The 23,352-nt window shown below is 41.3% G+C and overlaps 1 protein-coding gene across 2 annotated transcripts in view; it reads left to right on the forward strand.

The window, feature by feature from the left end:
* SAMD3 (sterile alpha motif domain containing 3) overlaps nucleotides 1–23,352 on the forward strand; it is a 65,620-nt gene that overhangs the window by 5,759 nt on the left and 36,509 nt on the right. For both annotated transcript variants that reach the window (XM_050786370.1, XM_050786371.1), the window contains 3 exons: nucleotides 873–980; nucleotides 19,800–19,985; nucleotides 20,238–20,322. In XM_050786370.1, coding sequence (XP_050642327.1) covers nucleotides 873–980; nucleotides 19,800–19,985; nucleotides 20,238–20,322 — 379 coding nt within the window. The remainder of the gene's footprint in view (nucleotides 1–872; nucleotides 981–19,799; nucleotides 19,986–20,237; nucleotides 20,323–23,352) is intronic.

Consider the following 23,352-nt stretch of genomic DNA (forward strand, 5'->3'; position numbering starts at 1 on the left):
AGGTGAAAAACTGAGTTCAAATCCTGGCACTGCTACTGAGTAGCTCACCAGGAGTTGCTTTGCCTTCTAGGCTTCAGTTGCTTTACTTGGAAAATGAGGGAGTTAGTAGAGTGTGTTTCTAAGATCATGAGGTTTCACAGATAATAAAATGTCTCCCAAAGTGGCAGAAAGCAGAGTAGGGATCTGAGAGTTTACCATTTAATTTTGCCAGACAAGAATATTAGCTAAAAAAGAAACATTCTACAATCACCATCATTTCATAAAGGAAAATATTGTCTTTTTTTTTTTTTTTTTTTTTTTTTTTTTTTGAGATGGGGTCTCGCTCTGTAGCCCAGGCTGGAGTGCAGTGGTGAGATCTCGACTCACTGCAAGCTCCGCCTCCCGGGTTTATGCCATTCTCCTGCCTCAGCCTCCCGAGTAGCTGGGACTACGGGCGCCTGCCACCACGCCTGGCTAATTTTTTGTATTTTTAGTAGACTCGGGATTTCACCGTGTTATCCAGGATGGTCTCGATCTCCTGACCTCGTGATCCGCCTGCCTCAGCCTCCCAAAGTGCTGGGATTACAGGTGTGAGCCACCGCGCCCGGCTGGAAAATATTGTCTTAATGCCATTTCAAAATAGGATAGATCGGTGAAAACAGCATTATGAACTGGCAGCAGTCTGCCTCCTGGCACGTAGAACCAATTAATTAAATGACGCCAGAGGGGCCTTCTTTCCGTTCTCTTACTCATGAGTCTAATGTGGAACTTGGAAGTGGACACAGACCATGATATTTACTCTGGGCTGGTGCTACCCTCTGAACTGCTGTGAGATCAATGGTCATGTCAGCTGTTGAATAGTGCCTGACCCACCTCTTCTTTCTTCGTTACAGGGATGAAGAGTCCTCTAGTCCAGCCAGCCATGGGGAGCGAATGCCATCTTTCTATCCAGCTGAAAACTTTGATAATGGACTAATTGACCAAAGAGTGTTGAAACAGAGGTGGGGATACCAACTTTAAGACAGTTTGAAGCCAAATAACATTCTTCTCTATTTCTTCTTGATAAAGTTTCATATGTTTAGATGTATTTCTAATTTGAAACTTTTTGTTTTCCTGGAAGGGAATATATTTTTATCCAGTGATAAAGATATTTGGTAAAAGATGAAGATTAAATTTCCTGATCTTTGTACTGTAAAAGTGAAGTTTTAGAATGATAGTGTACATGTTTCAAGTGTACATTTTTAAGGAAAAAGAGGATTTCTCTGTGATAAACTCTTCAAGGTGATTGGCAGTAGTCACAAAGATGAAATTTATTCAGTGAATAATGTTCTATAGAGTATCCCTTGGTGGAGTTTGAGTTTTGAATTTTGTAGTTGTTGCTTTAACTTGACTCTCCCGTTAGGGGGAGGTACGCATTTGCTTTATATTCCAGTTGTTTTGGTAAACATTTCCTCCATGTTCCTACACTGGGTTTTACATAGTGTAATATTTCAATATATGGATTACAGCAGAACAAAGGAAAACGGTAGACTTAGAGAACCACATGTAGGATTTGGTGCTGAGATGGTCATAGGTAAGATGTGATACGGAGGTCACAGCATCCCCTAGAACAGTGGTTCCCAATCTTTTCGACACCAGAGACTGATTTCATGGAAAACAGTTTTTCCGAGGACTGGGGTCAGGGGGATGGTTTGGGGATGAGTCAAGCACATCCCATTTATTGTGCACTTTATTTCTATTATTATATTCTAATATATAATGAAATAATCATACAACTCACCATAACATAGAATCAGTGAGGGCCCTGAGCTTATTTTTCTGCAACTAGACAGTCCCATCTTGGGGTGATGGGAGACAGTGACAGATCATCAGGCATCAGATTCTCAGAAGGAGTGCGCAAGCTAGATCCTTCACATGCACAGTTCACAATAGGGTTTGCGCTCCTATGAGCATCTAATGCTCACTGATCTGACAGGAGGCGGAGCTCAGGTGGTAATGCCAGTGATGGGAAGTGGCTATAAATATAGGTGAAGCTTCGCTCGCTCACCTGCTGCTCACCTCCTGCTGTGTGGCTTGGTTCCTAACAGGCCATGAACCAGTACTGGTATGTGGCCTGGGGGTTAAGAACTCCTGTCCTAGAGCATTTCACAGCCATCCCACCCAGGCAATCCGTGCATCCATAACTCAGATTACCTATTGTCTCCAGCCACTAACAAGCAAATGCAATGCCTTAAACGTAGTTCATTGAAAAGAGAGACTGTCAGCTTGCACAGAAAGAATAATCGGGCAATAGACAAGAAAGGATGTAGTTTTCACAAACCATTTACACCATCAGCTCGTTTTGCCCACACAGCAGTTCAGAAAGGTGGGCATTATTCTCTCCTTTTTGTAAATGAGTACAAACGAGATTTAGAGCAGTCAAAGGGTTTCTAGCTATTTTTTCGAAGTGGGCTGTTACTGCCTCAGCACAGGACCTAGCCACCCTCAGCATGAGAGCTCAGGGGACTGGGCAATAACCTCTGACTCAGGCCTGCAAGGTCCCAGCAGCCCTATGAGCGCAGAGAAGAGCAGCAGCTTTGATGAGGAGCTCCTGCAAATGGGCTTTGGCTCTGGGCTGTCCTTTCTGCTCTCTTTCCCTCTCTTCAACCTTGGACCCCACCTCCAGCCCCATAGCCTCGGTGCCTCAAGATCTCCCAGTGTAAGGGCCCACTGACTCTTGTTTGGGGTGGCGACGAAGAAGGTGGAAGGGCATGTCCTACGTGTGAAATTCATTGCCTTGGTCTTCCTGGATTGAACTACGATTCAGAAAGTGGAAATCCATTTGTAAAGTGGCTTCATTCCCCTCCTTCCCACTCATGGGTGCTTGCTGATTCCTAGAGCTTGCCTGTGATTGGCTCCAGGTGCACGGAGTAAGCCATGAGCTCTCCACTACCCCTTCCAACAGGAAGCTGCTAATTGCAGCCAGTCCACATGTCTACAACTGTGGAAGTGTGAGTAGAGTTGGGGAGAACTGTGATTAGCCCCAGTGCTACCTACCCTGGTAGCACTGTCTCTGTATCCTCATCTGCAAAATGGAAATAATAATGATACTTTCTCATGGTGCTGTTTTGAGCATTAAGAATAGAGAATGCCTGCCAAGTTCCAAGCAGAGTGGAAGCACACAGAGGACACTCGGTGTACAACCATTTCTCCAGCCCTGCTCCTGGAGGTGTTCCTACTTTCCTTAGGGTGTCTTTTCTCTGCCTACTTAACACAGCAGATGAGGATGCAACCTTCTATACCTGTAGTTCTTCTTTTTTCTTTTCTTTCTTTTTTTTTTTTTTTTTTTTTTTTTTTTGATGACATGGGGTCTCACTCTATCACCCAGGCTGGAGTGCAGTGATGCAATCAGGGCTCACTGCAGCCTTGACCTTCCAGGCTCCGGCAGTCCTCCCGCCTTAACCTTTGGAGTAGCTGGGACCACAGGTGTGCACTACCAGGCCCAGCTACTTTTTTTAATGATGTGTAGAGATGAGATCTCGGTGTGTTGCCCAGGCTATCTTTCCTCCTTTCTAAGCCCTCTGACATTTGGTCCTCATCATGCTCCTGTGATACTGGCTGGGCAGGATTATTCCAATTGTTTTCACATGGCTCACTTAATGGCATTTCACATTCTTCATAACACCTGGCAAGGGGGAGGAGAAAAATAGGACTGGCTAAGAAATTGAGAGAAGTAGAAGGGTTTGGAAACTAGAAGTGACACTCCCCTATCTTTATCTCTGGTCGTAAAGTCTCTCCTAAGCCCTTTACTTCTCTGTTTACCACCAGCTGCCCATCTCTGCATGCTGTACCTTGGGGTTAATGTTTCAAAAAGTAAACTTATCTTTCCTGCCTTCGTATGTATTTGGCAGTAAGAAACAAAATTCCTCTCACAGTAAAGACAACGGGAGTTTATGGTAAGCAAAGCATTTCCCAGCGTCTAAGGGCAGAACAAGTAAGTTCCCGAGCATGAAGAAACAGGCGCTGGAAAGCCAGGCAGAGAAGTGGTCCCTTCCTTTCTCACAGGTCGTCTCTGTCTCCATTCTGCTTCCCTGTCTAGTCGGCCTCATTTCCTTGCTTCTCCCTACGAGGACAGATTTATCATACTACTTCTGGCTGTTCTGCTTCCCTCAAACTGCCTGGCATACGACTGCCTTGCCCTAGTACTAACTCCAATGGAAATTCTCCCTATAAACAGCTCAGGTCCTCCCAGCCAACTGACTCTGTCTTTCAGTGTTGCTTTGTTCATGGGCCCAGCTTGAATCAAGTGTCCTCTCCTGGGCAATCAGCTGTGTGGGAGGAGTGGCCCATAAAGGCAGGGTGAAGTACCTATTTTAAATATTTCCCCTGTGGCCCTGCCGTTTATCCAGGGCTGTGGATTGAGAGGGGGCAGAAGATTCTCTCCCCTCCAATGTCCTATCTCAGATGGTGGCTCCACCATCCAACCCTGTGAGCCAGATTGTTGGAGCCACTCTTGGTCCCTTTCTCCTGCCCCTCTGCCTAGGGCACTATCCAGTCGACAGTTGTTGATTAAGGGCCTCCTGTATGATTTTTGTGTCATGGTGTGTAGTTCCCTTCCTCTGCTCAACATCCTTCTACAGAAAGCCTCTGGTGACATTCCAGGCCAGGCACGGAGCCCTTCCTCTGTGTATAGTACCATCTACTTATCTCATGCTTGACTTGTAAACTAGCTAATGAAATTGATCACTTTAAAGTTTGTATTCTCTCATTAGACTATAAGTGCTTCAAGGACAATGACCATTTTTTTGGCTATTGTAAACCTGGCATTTAGCTTGGCTGCTTGCACATAGAGGCTCAATAGGAGCTTTAAAATGGAACTTGGGGCCGGGCATGGTGGCTCATGCTTATAATCCCAGCACTTTGGGAGGCTGAGGCAGGTGGATGACCTGAGGTCAGGAGTTTGAGAGCAGTCTGGCCAACACGGTAAAACCCTGTCTCTACTAAAAATACAAAAATTAGCCTGGCATGGTGTCGTGCACCTGTAATCCCAGCTACTCAAGAGGCTGAGGCAGTAGAATCACTTGAATCCAGCAGGCAGAGGTTACAGTGAGCTGAGATCATGCCATTGCACTCCAGCCTAGGTGACATAGTGAGACTCTGTTAAAATAAAATAAAATAAAATAAAATAAAATAAAATAATCTTGGGATGTGTGAGCCAATGAAAGACTGAATACACTTTCATAGGAAGGGATAAATATTTGAATAACATCAATTTTTTTAGATATTTTAATACAATCCATATGTTAATTTTTTTTTTTTTTTTTAACAGAGCCAAACTCCAGGGGTCTATAAGCCATTCATCCATAACAGGCTAGAAATCCGAAGGTGTTTGACCACAGGGCTTTCTTGAAGCCAGCCTTTTTCAAGAGGTAGAGAGGGATGGGGAATAAGTGCCAGCTTTTGGAGTCTCACATATTGGGTTCAAATCTTGACTCCTCCATTTGCCCACCAAATGGTTTCTGAACCATGTCTCCTGAACCTCAATATGTAGTCCTATGAGGTCCCAATGATAGAACGTATTAAAGCACCTGGCAGCTGTTACCACACCTCACAAGCTGGCAGTTACCATTCTTGTGGGGTTTTTTTTTCCTGTTTTCCCTGAAGTGAACATGTCCATTCCATCCAGATTGTTTGCTGACCAAAAAAAAAAAAAAAAAAAAAAAAAAAGCCTGGAAACTCACCTGACTCTAGCTCTTGGAATGGCTCTAACAGTAGTGCAAATGAGATGTGTGTTCCAGTGGGTGAATTGGGTGTCCAAGCAAACGCTAGAGTGCTGTGGCACATTGCATTTTTCTCCAGTGACAGCAGATACTGTGCTCTTTTAAAAATTTTTTTTGATACAGGGTCTCACTCTGTCACCCAGGCTGGGGTGCAGTGGCACTATCTCAGCTCATTGCAACCTCCACTTCCCAGGCTCAAACAATTCTCCCACCTCAGTCTCCTCACTGCAAGCATGCACTGCCACACCCAGCTAATTTTTGTATTTTTTGTAGAGAGAGGGTTTCAACATGTAGCCCAGGCTGGTCATGAAGATACTGTGCTCTTTACTGAATTGCTTAAATGCCCTTTCTGGAAGAAGAGATTAATAGGTCCCATATTCATCATGTGCTGGTGATTTTTGGGAAGAGCATTTTTTTACAATGTTATTCTTTGTTTTTTTTTTTTTGTGTCTATCCTATTTGAAACTGTTCACCTCTCTTTTATAGCTAATAAGGCATGAAATCAGATAAACAGGTAGAGGCTTCCTAAATGCTACTTTCAAGACTGCTCACTTGAATTTTAAATATATGTGTCCAGATGTTTTGCTTCTGTTTTTGGGTATAATTATAAATTAGTCATGGTTTCATGCATATGTAAAAATTATTTTAATGACAAACTTTCTTTTTGTTCTCGGTCTGGCCACTGCAATGAAATGGTGTAGAATAAGCTAATCCTTCTGCCTTTGCTCAGTGATTAAGGCAAATGTCAATGGATTTCAACACATCTGATGTATTGTTTGCAGGCTCTTCCACACGGGTAGTTCAGGCAAGAGGCCACACAGTTGGGTGTGCATCCAATACCAGTGTGCAATAAAGGGAAGCTGCAATGAAGTGTGCCAGCCTAGTTATGGGTTCATTAATGCAGGTTCCAATTAGATGTGTGATTTATCTACTCAATTCCTACTCCTCAATTCCTTGGTCCCCTAGGCCAAGAGCTCTGGGTGAGGGAATGATGAGAGGAACCAGTCTTATTCATCTATCCAGTCCCTGACACAGGTGATCAACAAATGTTCATTGCATGAAGGAACAGATGTATTGAGCATTTTCTGTAGGCTCTTGTTAATTGAAATATATGTGACCACAATAGATAATGCAAGAGCCTTGTAGGAAGACACGGGGGTGAGATGCAATATCTTGAGATCCATTGTCACTCATGGTGATTCAATTATAGAGCTAAAGGGCAGATGGTCTGGGAGAGCAATAAGTATAGATATTAGACCAGGATGTCAACCTGCTAATAGCCAGGGTTGGTAAGTCTGGAGATGAAGATAGGCAAGTATTTGAGTTTAGTTTTAAACCCTAGCTCTGTCATTTACCAGCTGAGTAATCTTGGACAAGTTATATAACCTCACTAGGTCTTACTTTTCTTATCTGTAAAATAAATAGAAGAATGAATTAATTTATGAAAAAAACTTAGGAGCTCATTAGTTTTACCTATTGTTGTTCTTGTCTGGGCAGTCACTAAGACACAGGGTCCAAAGAGATTTAAAAAAAAAATTCTGCTCTCAATTCTAACAAGTGGTGCCAAAGCAGAAGCAGCTCTAGGAACGGCAGGTAGACCAGCAGTATCTGGAAGCCTTCCCAGGACTCGGGGCTCCAGGCAAGAGGAGGGTATGCTTCAGGCCTCCCAGAAGGCCTGGGACACCTGTTGGTTGTTGCTGTAGAAAACAAAACAGAAACAAGGTCTATGAACCAATATGTACCATGAGGTGAAGAGGGAAGTTTCAAGAATCTGATTAGAGAAGCCAGTTACCACTGAGACGGTGGGGTGGGGGGGGGGTGGGCATCAAAGACCACACAGGTGTTGAATTGACATGTTTAGATCTGAGTCCCAGGGCAGTGGAGCAAGGATCTGAGAGTGAAATGCAAGATCCCATCATTTTGTACCACTTGCATGTGTATAACCTTATGCCTAAAGGTTCTGTGTTGTGGAAATATTACATACTAACTCTATTCCTTGATTAGAGATTCCCAGCATACAGTAATGTAGTAATGTAGGCTTTGAGAAGTCCTATAGTAAAGCAAACAAACAAAAAAACCGACTTAACTTTGTTTAACCCGGGATTCTCTTTGTGTAACATCTATTAACATTACAACAAAACACCTTAGGAAATACTTATTTAAAGATTCCTTACCTAAATCAGGATTCATTCATTCATTCAATATGTAAATCCTTACTGAGTGCTTACTATGTGTGAGGCACTGTTGTAGGTACTGAGGATACAGTAGGGAAAAAAGACTGACCAAGCCTCCCACTTTGCAGAGCTCACCTTCTAATGTGGGGAGAAAAATAAATAAATATAACATGAGATGATAAACGTGCTTAAATGCTATGAAGACCAGTGATGCAGAAAAGCAGGAGTAGGAACAGAGAGTGAGCAGTGTGTGTGTACATGTATGTGTCAGTGTCCAGGAGGGCTCTGTTTCAGATGGGGTTCTCAGGGAAGTCCTTTCAGCTTTGACTAGGTGATATTTGAGCAGGGACCCTAATGATGTGAGGAATATTGGCTTTGAGCTAGAACCAAACTTTCTCTCAGGGGAGGATATCTGTGGACCCAGCCAAACAGGAATTACAGAATCAGGGGAGATTGGGCTGACATGATTGATAAAGAACCCTGACTCCTGGTCATTTCTGTTAAATGTATTATTAAGTCTTTATAGAGGTCCAAAATAATCTTGATTTCTAATCCTGTTTTTCTTTCGTTCAGTCCAAATTACTGACTATACCCCATGCGCTAGGTACTATGTAGACATGGAGTTGGGGGTGGACACTTTATTCCTTTCCTTGGGGAATTTAGAGTCTGGTAGGCAAGACAGATATGTAAGCGAGTACCTGCAACACAGAAAAATATGCCGAAAGAGAAATGCAGACGTAACACAGAGAGAGGGAGAAGTAAGACTTTCTGGGAAGTAAGCGTGGCAAAGACCCTTGGGGAAAGGCCCACAAATACTGAAGAGGGATTTTGAAAGATGATTAGAAATTTATCTTAAGGAAAATGAAGCTGTTGAAGAAAAGGATGTTTACAGTATGTGCAAGGTTACAAACACCTGAAATCGCATGGAGGATTCTGTTTGGATTATTTTCAGAATGTGACAGAGACAGAGAAAATGGAGTTGCTGCAAATGGTGATATTTTGATAGAGAGGTAAGGAGGGGAGTTCTATGCCATGCTAAGCATCTCTTAACTTTGCATATTAGATTCATCTAGTGGACTTGCAGGAAAAATACCAATGCCCTAAACTGATGATTCTCAAATTCTAATGTACTTATAAAACACGGAGGAATCTTGGTAAAACACAGACTCTGATTTAGTGGGTTGGGGTGGGGGCTGGGATTCCACAATTCTTAACGCCAGTGCTGTTTTAAGACCATTTTTTGTTTTTGTTTTTGTTTTGAGAAGAAGTCTCACACTTTTGCCCAGGCTGGAGTGCACAAGAATTGATGAAGGTCTAAACTAAGATGGTGGTAATGGCCATAAAAAGGATGCTTAAATATAAAATCAACAGGACATGGTGAGTCTGTTAATGAGGAGAAGGGGAGAGTTTGCTAGGTGGTAAACTTTCTCCTGTACTTCTGGCTTGTGTAACTAGCGGTGCTATCAACCAATATGAGAAACCAAACATGAGTATAGCATTGCGAAGAATATGACCAACAGTTTATTCAATAGAACTTAGTGGGATGAAAAATAGGGATTCTGATAAAGCTACAGCTTCTGCTCACTCTTTTCCATATTAACATTTCATATAAGAAAACACTCAACAGAGTAAGTCTAAACAGTTCAATAATGCCACCACCTCCCAAAGAGAGGCCCTCATCATTTTTGTTTAAAGACCCAATTTTCTGTATTCCTCAGTAGCTACCAAATGTCCTTGCTCACTTTGATTGTTGGTGATAAATTAAACACATTTTAATACTTATGAACTGCAAAAATAGCACTACTGAACCATTTTGCAACAACTGAGTATGTCATGCCTCATTACTTTTTTTTTTGGCGGGGGAGGTGTGGGGACGGAGTCTCACTCTGTTGCCCAGGCTGGAGTGCAGTGGTGTGATCTCAGCTCACTGCAACCTCTGCCTCCCAGGTTCAAGCGATTCTCCTGCCTCACCCTCCCAAGTAGCTGGGACTACAGGCATGTTCCACCAAGCCCAGCTAATTTTTTTTGTATTTTCAGTACAGATGGGGTTTCACCATGTTAGTCAGGATTAACTCTATCTCCTGACCTTGTGATACACCCACCTCGGTCTCCCAAAGTGCTGGGATTACAGGCGTATGAATGAGGAAGAAAAAAGGAAAAGAAGGACTCAGAGGTGATAGCTCTGTGAGACTTGTTGATATATGTGTCATGGTGGTAGATAAGATAAAGGCTGAGTTTCTGAAACTTTACATTTCTGTCAATACCAAGAGGAATTGGGGAATGGGAAGATTTTTTAAAAACTTTTCTTTTTTTAAAAACTTTTGATTTTTGCTTCATTTTTGATGAAGAAGGGCTTGTGGGACTGTCTAACCCGATGGTGCCTGATGCTGGTCACATCTCTCTTTTCTTTGGGCTTGATTATAGATTCATTTGAAGTGACACTGTTCAATATTTTCAGAGACAGCATCTCACCTTGTTCATTGGCATGTGTCTCTCTATTGGGCTCTTCAAAACTTCTTGTTTACTTTGTTTTTTTAGCAGTAGCTACTCTTGCCAAGGTAAAGCAGGAAATTCCCAGGTTACTGGCATAATTAACTCAGAAGCAGAATTTCTGGTTCATCTGTAATTTGGTAAAATTTGTTCCCTGTTTGGAAGGGGTGTGCACCATAATATCTTCTGTCCTAGGATAAAATGACAGCAAATTCTTTAAATAGATATCTAAGCCTCCACTGGCTTCTTCCTATTCTATGCCCCCAAAACATTTCAGGTTTGGGATGTTGCAGAGATCACATGCCATTTAGCTTCAGAGTTGATAACATAAACTGGGTATCCCAATCTATACCATTTTCAGTGTATAAAGTCTGCATTTAGAGAGGAATTAAATGAAAATGGGATGCCACAATACACCTACTTGTGGGACACAATTTCTTTCAGTTCAGTCCCTGGAGAGCAGCATAGTTTCACTGCTTTCTCTCCCAGTGGTGGGAGTACTAATAGTACTGCAGGTGGCACTTGAGATGAGAAGACCAAGCCCTGTAGCCAGGATGTGTGTTCTTCAAGGCAAAGGATTCTGCTCGTCCCTTATTCTCCTCCCTGGAGGACCAGAAAGCAATACCATTTTACAAGACTAGGAAAGTATCACAGTTCCTCAAAGCAGGAGATTGTCTCCAAGTGGGTGCCCTTGGAGAAAGGTACAATTTGCGCCCCGAAATTTGGGAAAACAGGGATGATTTATGAGCTATGACTCTAAAGGTCAACCAGGGTTCAGCTGAGTGCGATATGAACTCTCTCCTGGTTCCCATAAAGCCACATGGGGTGCGACTGAAGCCTGGTGAGATGCTGAGAAAACAGCTTTCGGAGGGTTTATTTTTGGTGTGTTTGACCTTTTTGTAATTCTCCACAGTCACAGTCTAGTTCTCAGATACCTTTTGTGTTTCCAGAGGATTCCACCTCAATCCCCAGATCTGCCTCTCTAGCCTGCCTCACTGGTTTTCGTATCTCAAATTTATGGGCTTAGTGACCTGGCACTTCTCTTCACTCACCACTTGACTTGGTGCCTTGCTAGTGAGTGGTTTCTTTGTCATGAGTGGGCTGTTTTAGCATAACAGAGAGCTCCTTTTTGAAAGGGAACAATATTACGTCTGAAAACACAAATTTAGGCTAGATGTGGTGGTTCACATCTCTAATTCCAACACTTTGGGAAGCCAGGGCAGGAGAATCACTTGAGGCCAGGAGTTTGCGACTAGCCTGGGCAACACAGCAAGACCTCATTTCTACAAAAACAAATTTAAAAAATTAGCTGGGTGTGGTGGTGCATGCTTGTAGTCCTAGCTACTCAGGAGGCTAAGGTGGGAGGCTCCCGTTGAGCCCAGGACTTTGAGGTTACAGTGAGTCATGATTGTGCCACTGCACTCCTGCCTGGATAACAGAGAGAGACCCTGTCTCTTAAAAAAGAAAAGAAAACACAAGTTTATAGAACTACAGACTATCTTTATCAGTCATAGAATGTTTTCTTTGATATTTTTTATCTTTCTCAAACATTCTGAAATCTTTCTACAATATTTTTGTCACAGACTATTTCATTCAACAAGGACATAGGAAAATCAAGACAGATAAGGAGACTAGATGTATTGAGTGCTCACGGGGCCAGCATTGGACCAGGCCAGGTCGGGGATTCAGATGAGGGAACCACATGCATGGCAGGAGTGTGGCAGTGAGTAAAACCCAATGGAGAAGAAGGCTTGAGATAAACCTAGAAGAATGAGGGCAACTGAGGGCATTCTAGGTAAGTGAAGCAACAGCGAACACATGCATAGTGCATTCTGGAGATTTAGTAAGGCTTGTGTCTGGACTGGATCTGATAATTCACAGTGTGTAGTAGATGATAATAAGAGAGTACAAAAACTCCTAATTAGTAAATACGAAGAATTCAAATTTGGGATTTTAAGAAATTACAGACCATTGAATTTTATTTTTCTCATAGAATTTTAAAATCCTATCACCTGTTTTATTTGTAGAAGTAAAAAGAGAAAGAAAAAATTCCATTAAATTTAAGTCGATGAAATTGGAAGCACCAATTTCAACAAAGCAAGAAACTGTGGCTCTGTAAAAAAAAAAAAAAAAAAAAAAAAGGAAGGAAACAACAGTTTTAAACTCTTAAGCTTCCTCCAATTCAAAAAGAAATGCTGAAGCTTTCTGGTTTGGAAATTGAAGAGCTTACTTTTTCCCTAAGGCAATATTATCCACTTTCATGGGGATTAAATAACTGCCAAACACTGAGTAGCTCCAAAAGGGATTTAAATACAGAGAATGGACTCAGAGTTTTCCTTCCAAATGCGAATATTTACATCCAAATATGTCAACAAATCATAGTTATTTTCCTCTTCCTGGGGAGCCCCAGGAACCCAAAGAGATGATAATTAAGGAATGAGCCTGGCTCAGGTTACCCTCAGAAATAGGAAGCCGTAACTCTCCTCTCAGGGAGACCACATACTGAAGATGTTATTGGTCAAAGAGACTAACATAGTAAACTCTCACTGCATAGTAAACTCTCACGGTGTCTAATTGCTGGGGATAGAGGAATCCTGAATCACCTATGTCGCTCAATACATATATGGGTTACATTGTCCGCACACAGGAAGATTATCATGCCTATGACAACTGGAAAATGTGAAATCGTGCAAAAGGCAGATATCTAGTGTAGTCAAGTGCTGAATGTGAACTTGCAGATCTTCTATATACTTGATCTTTAAACTATGGACTTATAAATTTGAAGTTATAGTTCCACGTTGGTTGCCAGTGATGTTTCAGTACCAGGAATAGTGTTTGAAGTTGGACATGATTATGGTGTCAAGCAAGATTGGCTTATTTTGCTTGGACCTTGGACCATGTCTTGGTTCCAAAAGTAGCCCTGGAAGCCATTGGCCAGTTCTACCTGCCCCCTCCACTGATTAAATCGGTGTTTATGTTAAATTGGATGATGGATCAGAGAGGAGAAGGGTTTATGGCTGTACAGGGGGATAAATTGTGAGAACCTGAAATTAGAAAAAATGAGCTACTTATTTTTTTTTAATCTCTTTTCCCCATGTTTTTCAGGTTGGATCATTTCTGTTGATCTGTCTTCAAATTCAGATGACTACTTCCTCCTAAATCTCCATTCTGCTATTAATCCTATCTAGTACAATTTTCAATTTCAAATTTTGTATTTTTTTCTTCTAAATTTCTATTTGTTTCTTTTAAACAATTTCTATTTCTCTGCTAAATTTTCCTGTCATTTCAGTCATTCTGGCATGTATTCCTTTAATTCACTGAACATTGTTAGAATAGCTGCTTTAAAATCCTTGCCAACATCTGGTTCATCTTAGCATCACATTCTAATGATTATCTTTACTCTTGAGGATGGATTACATTTTCTCGTTTTTTTTTGGTATATTACATAATTTTGGATTAAATATGAATGTTACAATGTGGAGTCTCTTGAATCTGTTGTGTTCGCCCAAAGAGTGTTGACATTTTGTTCTAGGAAACAACAAAATTGGTTGGACTCACGTGGAAAACTCAGTCTCCTGGGTGTCGGTTAAAATCTGTTGAGTTCTTTTATCTTTAGTCCAGTTATGCATGTGTGTAGTTCAGGATCATCCAGAGATTTGAACAGTTTATATACAGATTGTGGAGTTTTTCCCTCATTAGTTCATTCTTTTCTGGGGTTTTCCTCTTCTTTTCCACATATGCGGTTGCCCGAAATTCTGCCCCCAAGTCTTCGCGTCCAGAAATACTACAGGGTTTTCTATTTGAGTTTTGGCAGCACATGGTGAGGCCTGCCTCCAGGCCAAAAGCCATGAAAAGGGAACCTCATCAAAGGCCCAGTGTCTTCCTCTTGTTCTAAGTGTAGGCTTCTTTTCAAAACCTGCATTCTGTTTTTCACCTTTCAGTGTTTTCAGTTAGTTTTTTAAAAATGTGTTTAATGTTTATGGTTAATGTTTGCGAGATAGCTGGTCCAGTGGGAGCTCATTAAGCCATTCCAGCAGAACTCTGCTAGGAGACTATCGAAGCAGTCCACATTTGAGTGGCGAATACTTGGATTAGTGTAGTAGCATGAACCATGGATATAAGTAAATAAATACAGAGATAAAATATAGGGAAAATTTCATGACACTTAGGAGTGAAAAATGAAGGTAAAAGAGACATCACGATGTTAAACCTGAGTTGCTAAGAGAGACGGGTGCAGTAAAAGAAACAAGGAAATTGGAATTCTGTGTGTTAATCCACACATACCGTAGACTTGGTAACCTAAACACAGATGTTTATTTTTTGGTGGTTCTAGAGGCTCTAAGCCTGAGATCAAGGCACTGACCTCTTCCGTTTCTGTTGAGGACCCTCTTTTTCACTTGCAGATGGCTAAATTTTCTCTCTGACCTCACATGGCATACAGATCTTTTAAGAATACTAATCCCATCATCTCAGGGCCCACCCTTATGATTTCATTTAACTAAATTACTTCCATAAAGGTCTATCTCCAAGTACAGTCACATTGGAGGTTAGGGCTTCAACATACAGAATTTGAAAGGAACACAGTTCAGTTCCTAGAACATGAGAGCCTAGTTTTGGGGGGTTTTTTGTTTGTTTTTTTAAAGATTATTAATTATTTTTGGATTTGTTGAGTATAAGATAAACAATGTACAAGTTGTTGTTGGAGATCTAAGATGGAGCATGGAGAACAGATTATTGATGATAGATTTACAGTGCATCAACATAGAGCTCAGAGCTGAGGTCATGGGGCTGGGTGAGTCTCTGAGGAAGAAAGCAGAGAGCAATACAGAGGATTAAGCGGGCAGGAACCCAGCCATGTGCAAATTCTCACAGAAAGTAAAGGAGGTATAAATCAGCAAATAAACAAGTTGTCAGAGAGAACAGAAGAGAGGCAGGAAAATGAAACAGTGTCAAGGAAGATAAGGAAGAAAAGGGGTGTGAGGAAGTGGTCAATAGCACTAAATGCAGTTACAAAGGTCTTATAAAAGGCTGTGGTCAAAAGGCCCTGCATTGGTCAATTAGGAAATCATTATTGACTTTTGAGGAAGCAGTCCAGGTGAGGTGATTGGGAAGAGAGTCAGGTAAGAGAGGTTAAGGAAAAGCAGAATGAAAGTGATTTGAAAGACATGCCTAGAGCATAAATGGGTAGCCAAATCTACAGGGTAATGAATGCAATCACGGACCAGTGAAGTGTCCATATCTTTGCCCAGACCAAATCAAATTCAGCCCTGCTTAGATAGCTACTTCTTTCAGATGTCTGGTTTATTCTTTCAACAAAAAATCACTGTATTATCAACTCTGCTAAACAATGTTATATACACTGGAGATTAAACAAATAGTCCCCGCCCTCATATAACATCTGTGTTTCTTCTGCTCTCCACCAACTGCTGTTTTGTGCATTCAGATTTTTCTTTAGAGAGCTGGTGCTCACCTGAGTCCGTTCTTAACAGAGCCATCTTTCCTACCCTGTGTGAGCCTCATCAGAGTATACCATATGCTCTTTGGAAGTAGGGTAAGAATTGGATATTTTTTCACTCTTACTAAAGTTAGAAAATGTTGGAGAGTCAATTAGCTTTTTCATGAAAACACCATCTAATCATTTTTTAAATTAGCACCTAATACAATAATGATATGGCCAATTATCAAATGTGTTGTCTTAACTTTACTGTAAGTTTTATTTTATTACAAATATAAGCTCTACATATAAGCTGAGAGTTTAGTAAGCAGTGAACTCTGAATCAGTTAGCCAGGGGCCAATTATAGGCATTAACATGTTTTAAAAGCTTCCTGGTTGATTTTGCCGTGCACCCAGGATTGAGATACTTCGGGCTAGATATCTGTTGTTTTGTGGTGCTGATTTTGTCAAAGAGCCTGGTTCTGAGGTGGGAACAGTAATATAACCGGCCTTTGGGTTGAACTGCCGTCTGCTCTCTGCCCTTACTTTTGGCTGACTTATTTTGGTGTTCTGCCCAACTCCAGCTTAATAAAAATATTATTATGAATAATCTTAACCCCACAGTAAAGCTTTTTTTTAATCCAGTGCAAATATAATTTTACAGATGAGAAATGATTTTGCCTGCAGTTATCTACTTGCAAATTAGAATGTATTTTTAATTTCTGATGAATCACTTTTCTTGTGTAATACTCATTTTGACTGGCATTAGGTGGCATGGGTTGGTTTTTAGTCAATTCCAGAGTATCTTCTTACATTGTTTTAATGTAAAGAAAATGAAAATTTGATGCTTCTGATCTTTCCTAATACATTACTCTATTTAGAGCAAGATGGAGTATCTGTCTTCTTGGATCCTTTATGCGTCTAGCTACATTCTGGATGTTTGAGAGAAATAATAACATGCAGTATAGTCTCTGCCCCGACACACTGAAAAAAAAAGGGGGGGAAGTATGTAGAATAAAAAGACAAACAGCGTAACGAGCTTTATTTTATAACACTGGAACATTGAACTTATCTGTTGAGGTGGTACTAAGTAACATAACAACTTCAAAACCTGGACCTGGCAGGCAGCTAATTTAGCTACTTGAAAATTATTAGGAAAAAAGAGATAGATGTTAAGATTACTGAAACCAGCTTAACACCTGCCAAGTTACATCACTTTTAAAAAAATGCTAGGAAGGGCTGGGCACGGGGGCTCACACCTGTAATCCCAGCGCTTTGGGAGGCCAAGGTGGGCGGATCACGAGGTCAGGAGACTGAGACCATCCTGGCCAACACGGTGAAACCCTGTCTCTACTAAAAATACAAAAAATTAGCCGGGCATGGTGGTGGGCGCCTGTAGTCCCAGCTACTCAGGAGGCTGAGGCAGGAGAATCGCTTGAACCCGGGAGGCGGAGCTTGCAGTGAGCTGAGATCGCACCACTGCACTCCAGCCTGGGCGACAGAGCAAGACTCAGTCTCAAAAAAAAAAAAAAAAAAATCCCAGGAACGCACAAAAGACATCCAACAAAACTGGCCATTACTTTATATTCCTTGGTCTCAGTAGATACAGGAGGGGTAATTTGGCCATGGGAGAAAGAAACAAAGTAATAGAATATGGAAGAAAATGAGGATTGTGAAAGAGTAATTGGCGTTTAGTAGACCCCCAATAAATGCTGGTTGAATGAATGAACAAAATGAAAGAGAAACATACTGGAAAACAGATTGGGCTACAGCAGAGACTTAAATCTGGAAATTTCCTGTTGTGGTATTAAGTATTAAGTTATTGGTGTGCTTATCTTAGCCAGGACATAATTTCACCACTGATAGAGTGGGGACCGCCGAAGGGGGGAAAAAGGAAAGGGAGCTTGTCATAAAAAGGGATGTCAGAGTGCTTTCTCCTGTGTGCTTGATTCTCCATATCGCATTATAGCTCGTGCATTCTTATAAAGGATGACCTAAAATGCTAAAAGAACCCTAGCCTTTCAAAATTCATCTGAATTTTGGGCTCCATGGATATCTGAAAATTAACCTACTTAGGCCAACTTAGGAAATCTTCCTGTTGTCTTCTACTTGGCTTGCCTCTGTTTCTTTACTTCCACCACAATCAATCCTATTTATAAATGGGTTAAGAGCTACGTAGTGCCTTTGATTCAATGTTAGTTGGATACTTTATTAATATTATAGAGTCTTCATTTTGCACACTCAGTGGTCAGTCACTAACTTTAAGGCTTGAATGTTGTTCTGATAATTTTATAAACAGTGTTATTGATGTTTCATTTACATAGCATAAAGTTCACCCATTTAAAGTGAACAAGAGGCTGGCTGTGTTGGCTCATGCCTGTAATCCCGCCACTTTGGGAAGCTACGGCAACAGGATTGCTTGAGCCTAGAGTTCGAGATGAAACTGGGCAACATAATGAGACCCCACCTCCACAAAAAATAAAAAAAATTAGCTGGGCATGGTGGCACGTGCCTGTAGTCCCAGCTATTCGGGAGGCTGAAGTGGGAAGATTGCTCGAGACTAAGAGGTCAAGGCTGCAGTGAGCTGTGATTGCACCCCTGCACACCAGCCTGGATGGCAGAGCAAGACTCTGTCAAAAAAAAAAAAAAAATTGGCTGGACGCAGTGGCTTACGCGTGTAATCCCAGCACTTTGGGAGGCCAAGGTGGGCAGATCACGAGATCAGGAGATTGAGACCATCCTGGCCAACATGGTGAAACCCCATCTCTACTAAAATACAAAAAATTAGCCAGTGTGGTGGCACAGGCCTGTAGTCCCAGCTACTCGGAAGGCTGAGGCAGGGAAATCGCTTGAACCCGGGAGGCAGAGGCTGCAGTGAGCCGAGATTGTGCCACAGTACTCCAGCCTGGCAACAGAGTGAGACTGTCTCAAAAAAAATTATAGTTAAAAAATAAAGTGAATAGCTCAGTTAATTTTAGCAGCTTTATATGCTTGTACAACAAATAATCACTACCCATTTTACCCACCTTCAGCCCCAGGCAACTCCTGATCTGCCTTCTGTAGTTCTAGTTTTTTTTTTCTTTCTTTCTTTTCTTTTTTTTTTTTTTGAGACCGAGTCTCGCTCTGTCGCCCAAGCTGGAGTGCAGTGGCGCGATCTCGGCTCACTGCAACCTCCACCTCCCGGGTTCAAGCGATTCTCCTGTCTCAGCCTCCCGAGTAGCTGGGACTACAGGCGCGCCACCACACCCGGCTGATTTTTTTTTTTTTAGTAGAGAGGGGGTTTCACCATGTTAGCCAGGATGGTCTCAATCTACTGACCTCGTGATCTGCCCGCCCTGGCCTCCCAAAATGCTGGGATTACAGGCGTGAGCCACCACGCCCGGCTGTAGTTATAGTTTTCTGTAGCCCTTCATAGAAATTTCATCTGGATGGAGCTGGAATATCTGTTATTTATATTTAATTTAGAAACTAAGTTCACCTTATCAAAATAGGCAAAGACCAACTAAATTAGGTGGATCTTGTATTTCGTTATAAACAGCAGCAGAATAAATTAATTAAAAGAATTTTCTTAACACGTGCTAAGACTTTATGGCAGGCCTCATTTGCTTTGCTGAATTGCAACATATTTTCTTTTTGTCAAGTATATTGTCTAGTTTTGAGCTATGCATTACATTTTCTCTTTAAGAAAAAAGAATTTGTATGCATTTCAGCTTCAGGCTTTATTCTAAAGTCTATATTATTATGACTTTTTCTAAAGAATAAATATGTGTTGTGTGAATGGACAAAGACACTTAATGAGCCTTCAAACATTTGTGGATGGATGAATGGATGGAAGATAGCTTGATGACTTCCATATATTTGGGTCTCGGGAAAGTTGTTTATTTCGTAAGTTCTCAGGATGTAGCAAATTAATAAATTGCATATATTTGGAATAGAATTTCATTCTTTGTTTTTATTTCACAGAAGAAATGTGAAACATATTCTAGCTAGAAGCAAAGCATTACAATGGACGAAGTCCTATGTTTTACCAGAGTTTCCCTATGATGTCAAATGCATGTTAGCAGAGCAGAAGTGCCCGGATCACAGCATGAGGATAAGGATCATTGAGTTTCTTCAGGCCGACATGACTAAGTATCTGGAAGGCTCACTGTGAGTGACAACAGGACAGGCTTGCTGCTTTGGGAAAGGGTCTGTTTCGGAATAGAGTAGAATTCACGTGGAATCAACTCTCTTCAGATTGTGGATGACATATTGGTAATAGGTCCCAAATTGCCCAATATTTGAATCTCTTTTTGTTATGTAGAAAAATGTGAAGAAACATGAGTGTAATTTAGACTCATCTTAAAGGAAGGAATGTGGGCTGCTTGAAGTGAAACATATCCTTCTTGTTTTGGTGAACAGGTACCCCAGCACCCAGCAGTACAATGACGTAGTTAATGCCCTGCTGCAGGCCCACCCTTTCCTGGATGAGGACGGCTGTGGCTTTGTAAGTGACCACCTGGGACCATTCTGTTAATTTCAGACTATCTTAAAATAATAGCCTTGTGTTGCCCAGTAATTTTATGCTTCATCCATCTTTTCTTGATCTCTCTCTCTCTCTCCCTCCCATTCTATGTATCTACGTCTATCTGTTTCTATTTTTCTGACTCTTTTTTTGTCTCTTTGGTCTCTCTCCGACTTTGTTTCTGTCTTTCACTTTTTGTTAGTCCATGCTTCTTTCTTGACTTCACGCGTGCTCTCTCTCTCTCTCTCTCTTTGTCTGTCTCCTTGTCTTCCCTTTTTCATAACTTCTTGGTCTCTCTCTGTCCTGTGTTTCTTTGTCTTCTTTGTCTCTCTCCATCATCATATTGCTGCCCTCTCAAAACTTGAAGCTCAGTGTAACAGAGCTGATGAAGAGTTGCCTAGGGCTGAGGGTGGCCAAAATGGACAGTGATTATGGTTGCACAAGCATATAAAGTTGCTAAAATTAACCGAGCTGTTCACTTTAGAATCTTAAGGGTTTTAAGGGTTAGGAAGGGTCTTTAGGAGATGTGACACCTAGAAAGAGAAAGACATGGCTGCACCTGCTTCAGAGCTGTCATCAGGTGTTTCTTGCCTTCTCAGACCCAGTGGAGCTGTTGTCTGGCTTTGAGGTCCGGGCCTCCAACCTTACCTGGCCCTGTCACATCTCTACTGTCCTTATGAAAACAGACCCCTAGGATACTTTGGGGCAGCAGTTCTTTGTTTTTTAGTTTAGTTTTGTTTTATTTTTTGAGACAGAGTCTCGCTCTCTCACCCAGGCTGGAGTACAGTGGCGCGATCTCAGCTCACTGCAACCTCTGCCTCCTGGGTTCAAGCAATTCTCTGGGGCAGGAGTTCTAACCTCTGGTTGCACATTAGGATTCCTAGAGATTCAGGTTGAATTAATTTGAGGATGGGACACTGTCATTAACATTTTTTAAATTTCCCAAAATTATTCTAATGTACAACCAGGGCTGAGAACGACTGCCACTGACATTTCAACACAAACTTTGCTGTTTGAACTTGCCTATCTCCTGGATTTCAAAGACCAGTGTCTTCATTGCACAACAATGTAAATATAATTAACACTATTGAACTGTACCTAAGAATAGTTAATAAAAAATTGATTTTTGACGCTGTAACTATATGAGTTAAGGAACAATTACAAAGAGCTATAGCTATGTATAGGTAGCTATGTAAAGGTAGACTGTCTGTTATTTCCTGTATCTATATGTCATGTGCATACACGTTGGTAGTCATATCTAAAGAAGACAGATGTCTTTTTGTACTTTACTGTCTCAGATGTTTGTGAAAAGATATTTTTTTGCTGTGCTTTCTTAAGGACATGGAATTTCAGCAATTAATTCCAAGAACAACAAAGGATAAATGCCAATATCTATGCATATAAGGACACTTTAAGGTCCTTCCCTCCCTCCCTCTTTCTTCCTTCCTTCCTTCTTTCCTTCCTTCCTTATTTGTATTTACCCCTCCCTCCCTCCCTTCCTTCTTTCTTTCCTTCCTTCCTTCTCTTTTTGTATTTTAAAGAAAAGGTTCATTATATATGGAGAGAATCACAGAATTTTCTCAATGGGAGAGGCCATTAAAGCTTTTTTTCACCACTCAGACTGAGGAAAGATGTTGTATACCATGTCTGGAAAAATAGTAATTATTGAAGCCAAGATTAGAATTCAGGTATTCTTGCTTCTAGGATGACATCCTTTCCAAAATATGCCGCTGCATATAAAGCATACTACAGAAGAAATTGAATTTTCTCTAAAAAACAAAACAAAACGAAACAAAAACAACAAGGCAACGACAACAACAATACTAAACAAACCTGGCGCCCCAACATTGACAATCATGTCAATATGGCTGACAAAACTGAGTCTCAGAATTTCTTCCACACTCGAGATACATCTACCGACTTAATATCTAATCAGTGTTACTGTGTATAGAACTTGTGGGGTTTTTTTTTTTTTTTTTTTTTTTTTTTTTTGAGATGGGGTTTCGCTCTGTCGCCCAGGCTGGAATGCAGTGGCGCTATCTCAGCTCACTGCAAGCTCTGCCTCCTGGGTTCGTGACATTCTCCTGCCTCAACCTCCTGAGTAGCTGGGACTACAGGTGCCTGCCACCACGCCCAGCTAATTTTTTGTATTTTTTAGTAGAGACGGAGTTTCACCGTGTTAGCCAGGATACAGCTTGTGTGTGTGTTTTTAAATTTACATTTATTGTTTGAATAAATTACATATTTATATAGTTCAAAATTCAAAAACTACAAAAGGGTATAAATAGAAAAGTTTCCTACCTGTCCTTGCTTCTCCAGCCACCTAATTTTCCTCCCCAGAAGTAACCAATGTTATTAGAGTCCTTCTAGAGAATCTTTGCATATACATAAGCAAATCCATATTGATCTAATACCGTTTGACCTTTAGTTTCATGGTTATCAAAGTGAGACACATACAAAGTAACAAATACTGCTTTCTTTGCTCTTGTGCGCATTTTATCCACATCTGTTCCCAGTGACATTCACTAAAGACCAGTTAACTGATAAAGAGACGTGTGCAAAATTGCTTAGCAGATTAGGGCTCAGATTTGCCTCTGGTGCCTGGATGGATGTTTACCCAAATTCTCCCTGCAAAAGTGTATGAGGTTGTGTTTCTAATGTTACAGTGGAAAATGTACAAAATTTCAGAGAACATTAATGGGAGGCAGGGGTGGAGAAAGAAAAAGAATGCACAAACTTGGTTATTTTTAGGGCTAAGTTTATTTTTAACTCTTTATTTTGAAAAATTTTGGGCCGGGTATGGTGGCTCACACCTATAATCCCAACACTTTGGGAGGCCAAGGCGGGCAGATCACCTGAGGTCAGGAGTTCGAGACCAGCCTGGCCAACATGGTGAAACCCCATCTCTACTAAAAACACAAAAATTAGCTGGGCATGGTGGCAAGTGCCTGTATTCCCAGCTACACAGGACGCTGAGGCAAGAGAATCACTTCAACCCAGGAGGCAGAGATT

This window comes from Macaca thibetana, chromosome 4 (genome assembly GCF_024542745.1).
Source record: "Macaca thibetana thibetana isolate TM-01 chromosome 4, ASM2454274v1, whole genome shotgun sequence".
NCBI lineage: Eukaryota > Metazoa > Chordata > Mammalia > Primates > Cercopithecidae > Macaca > Macaca thibetana.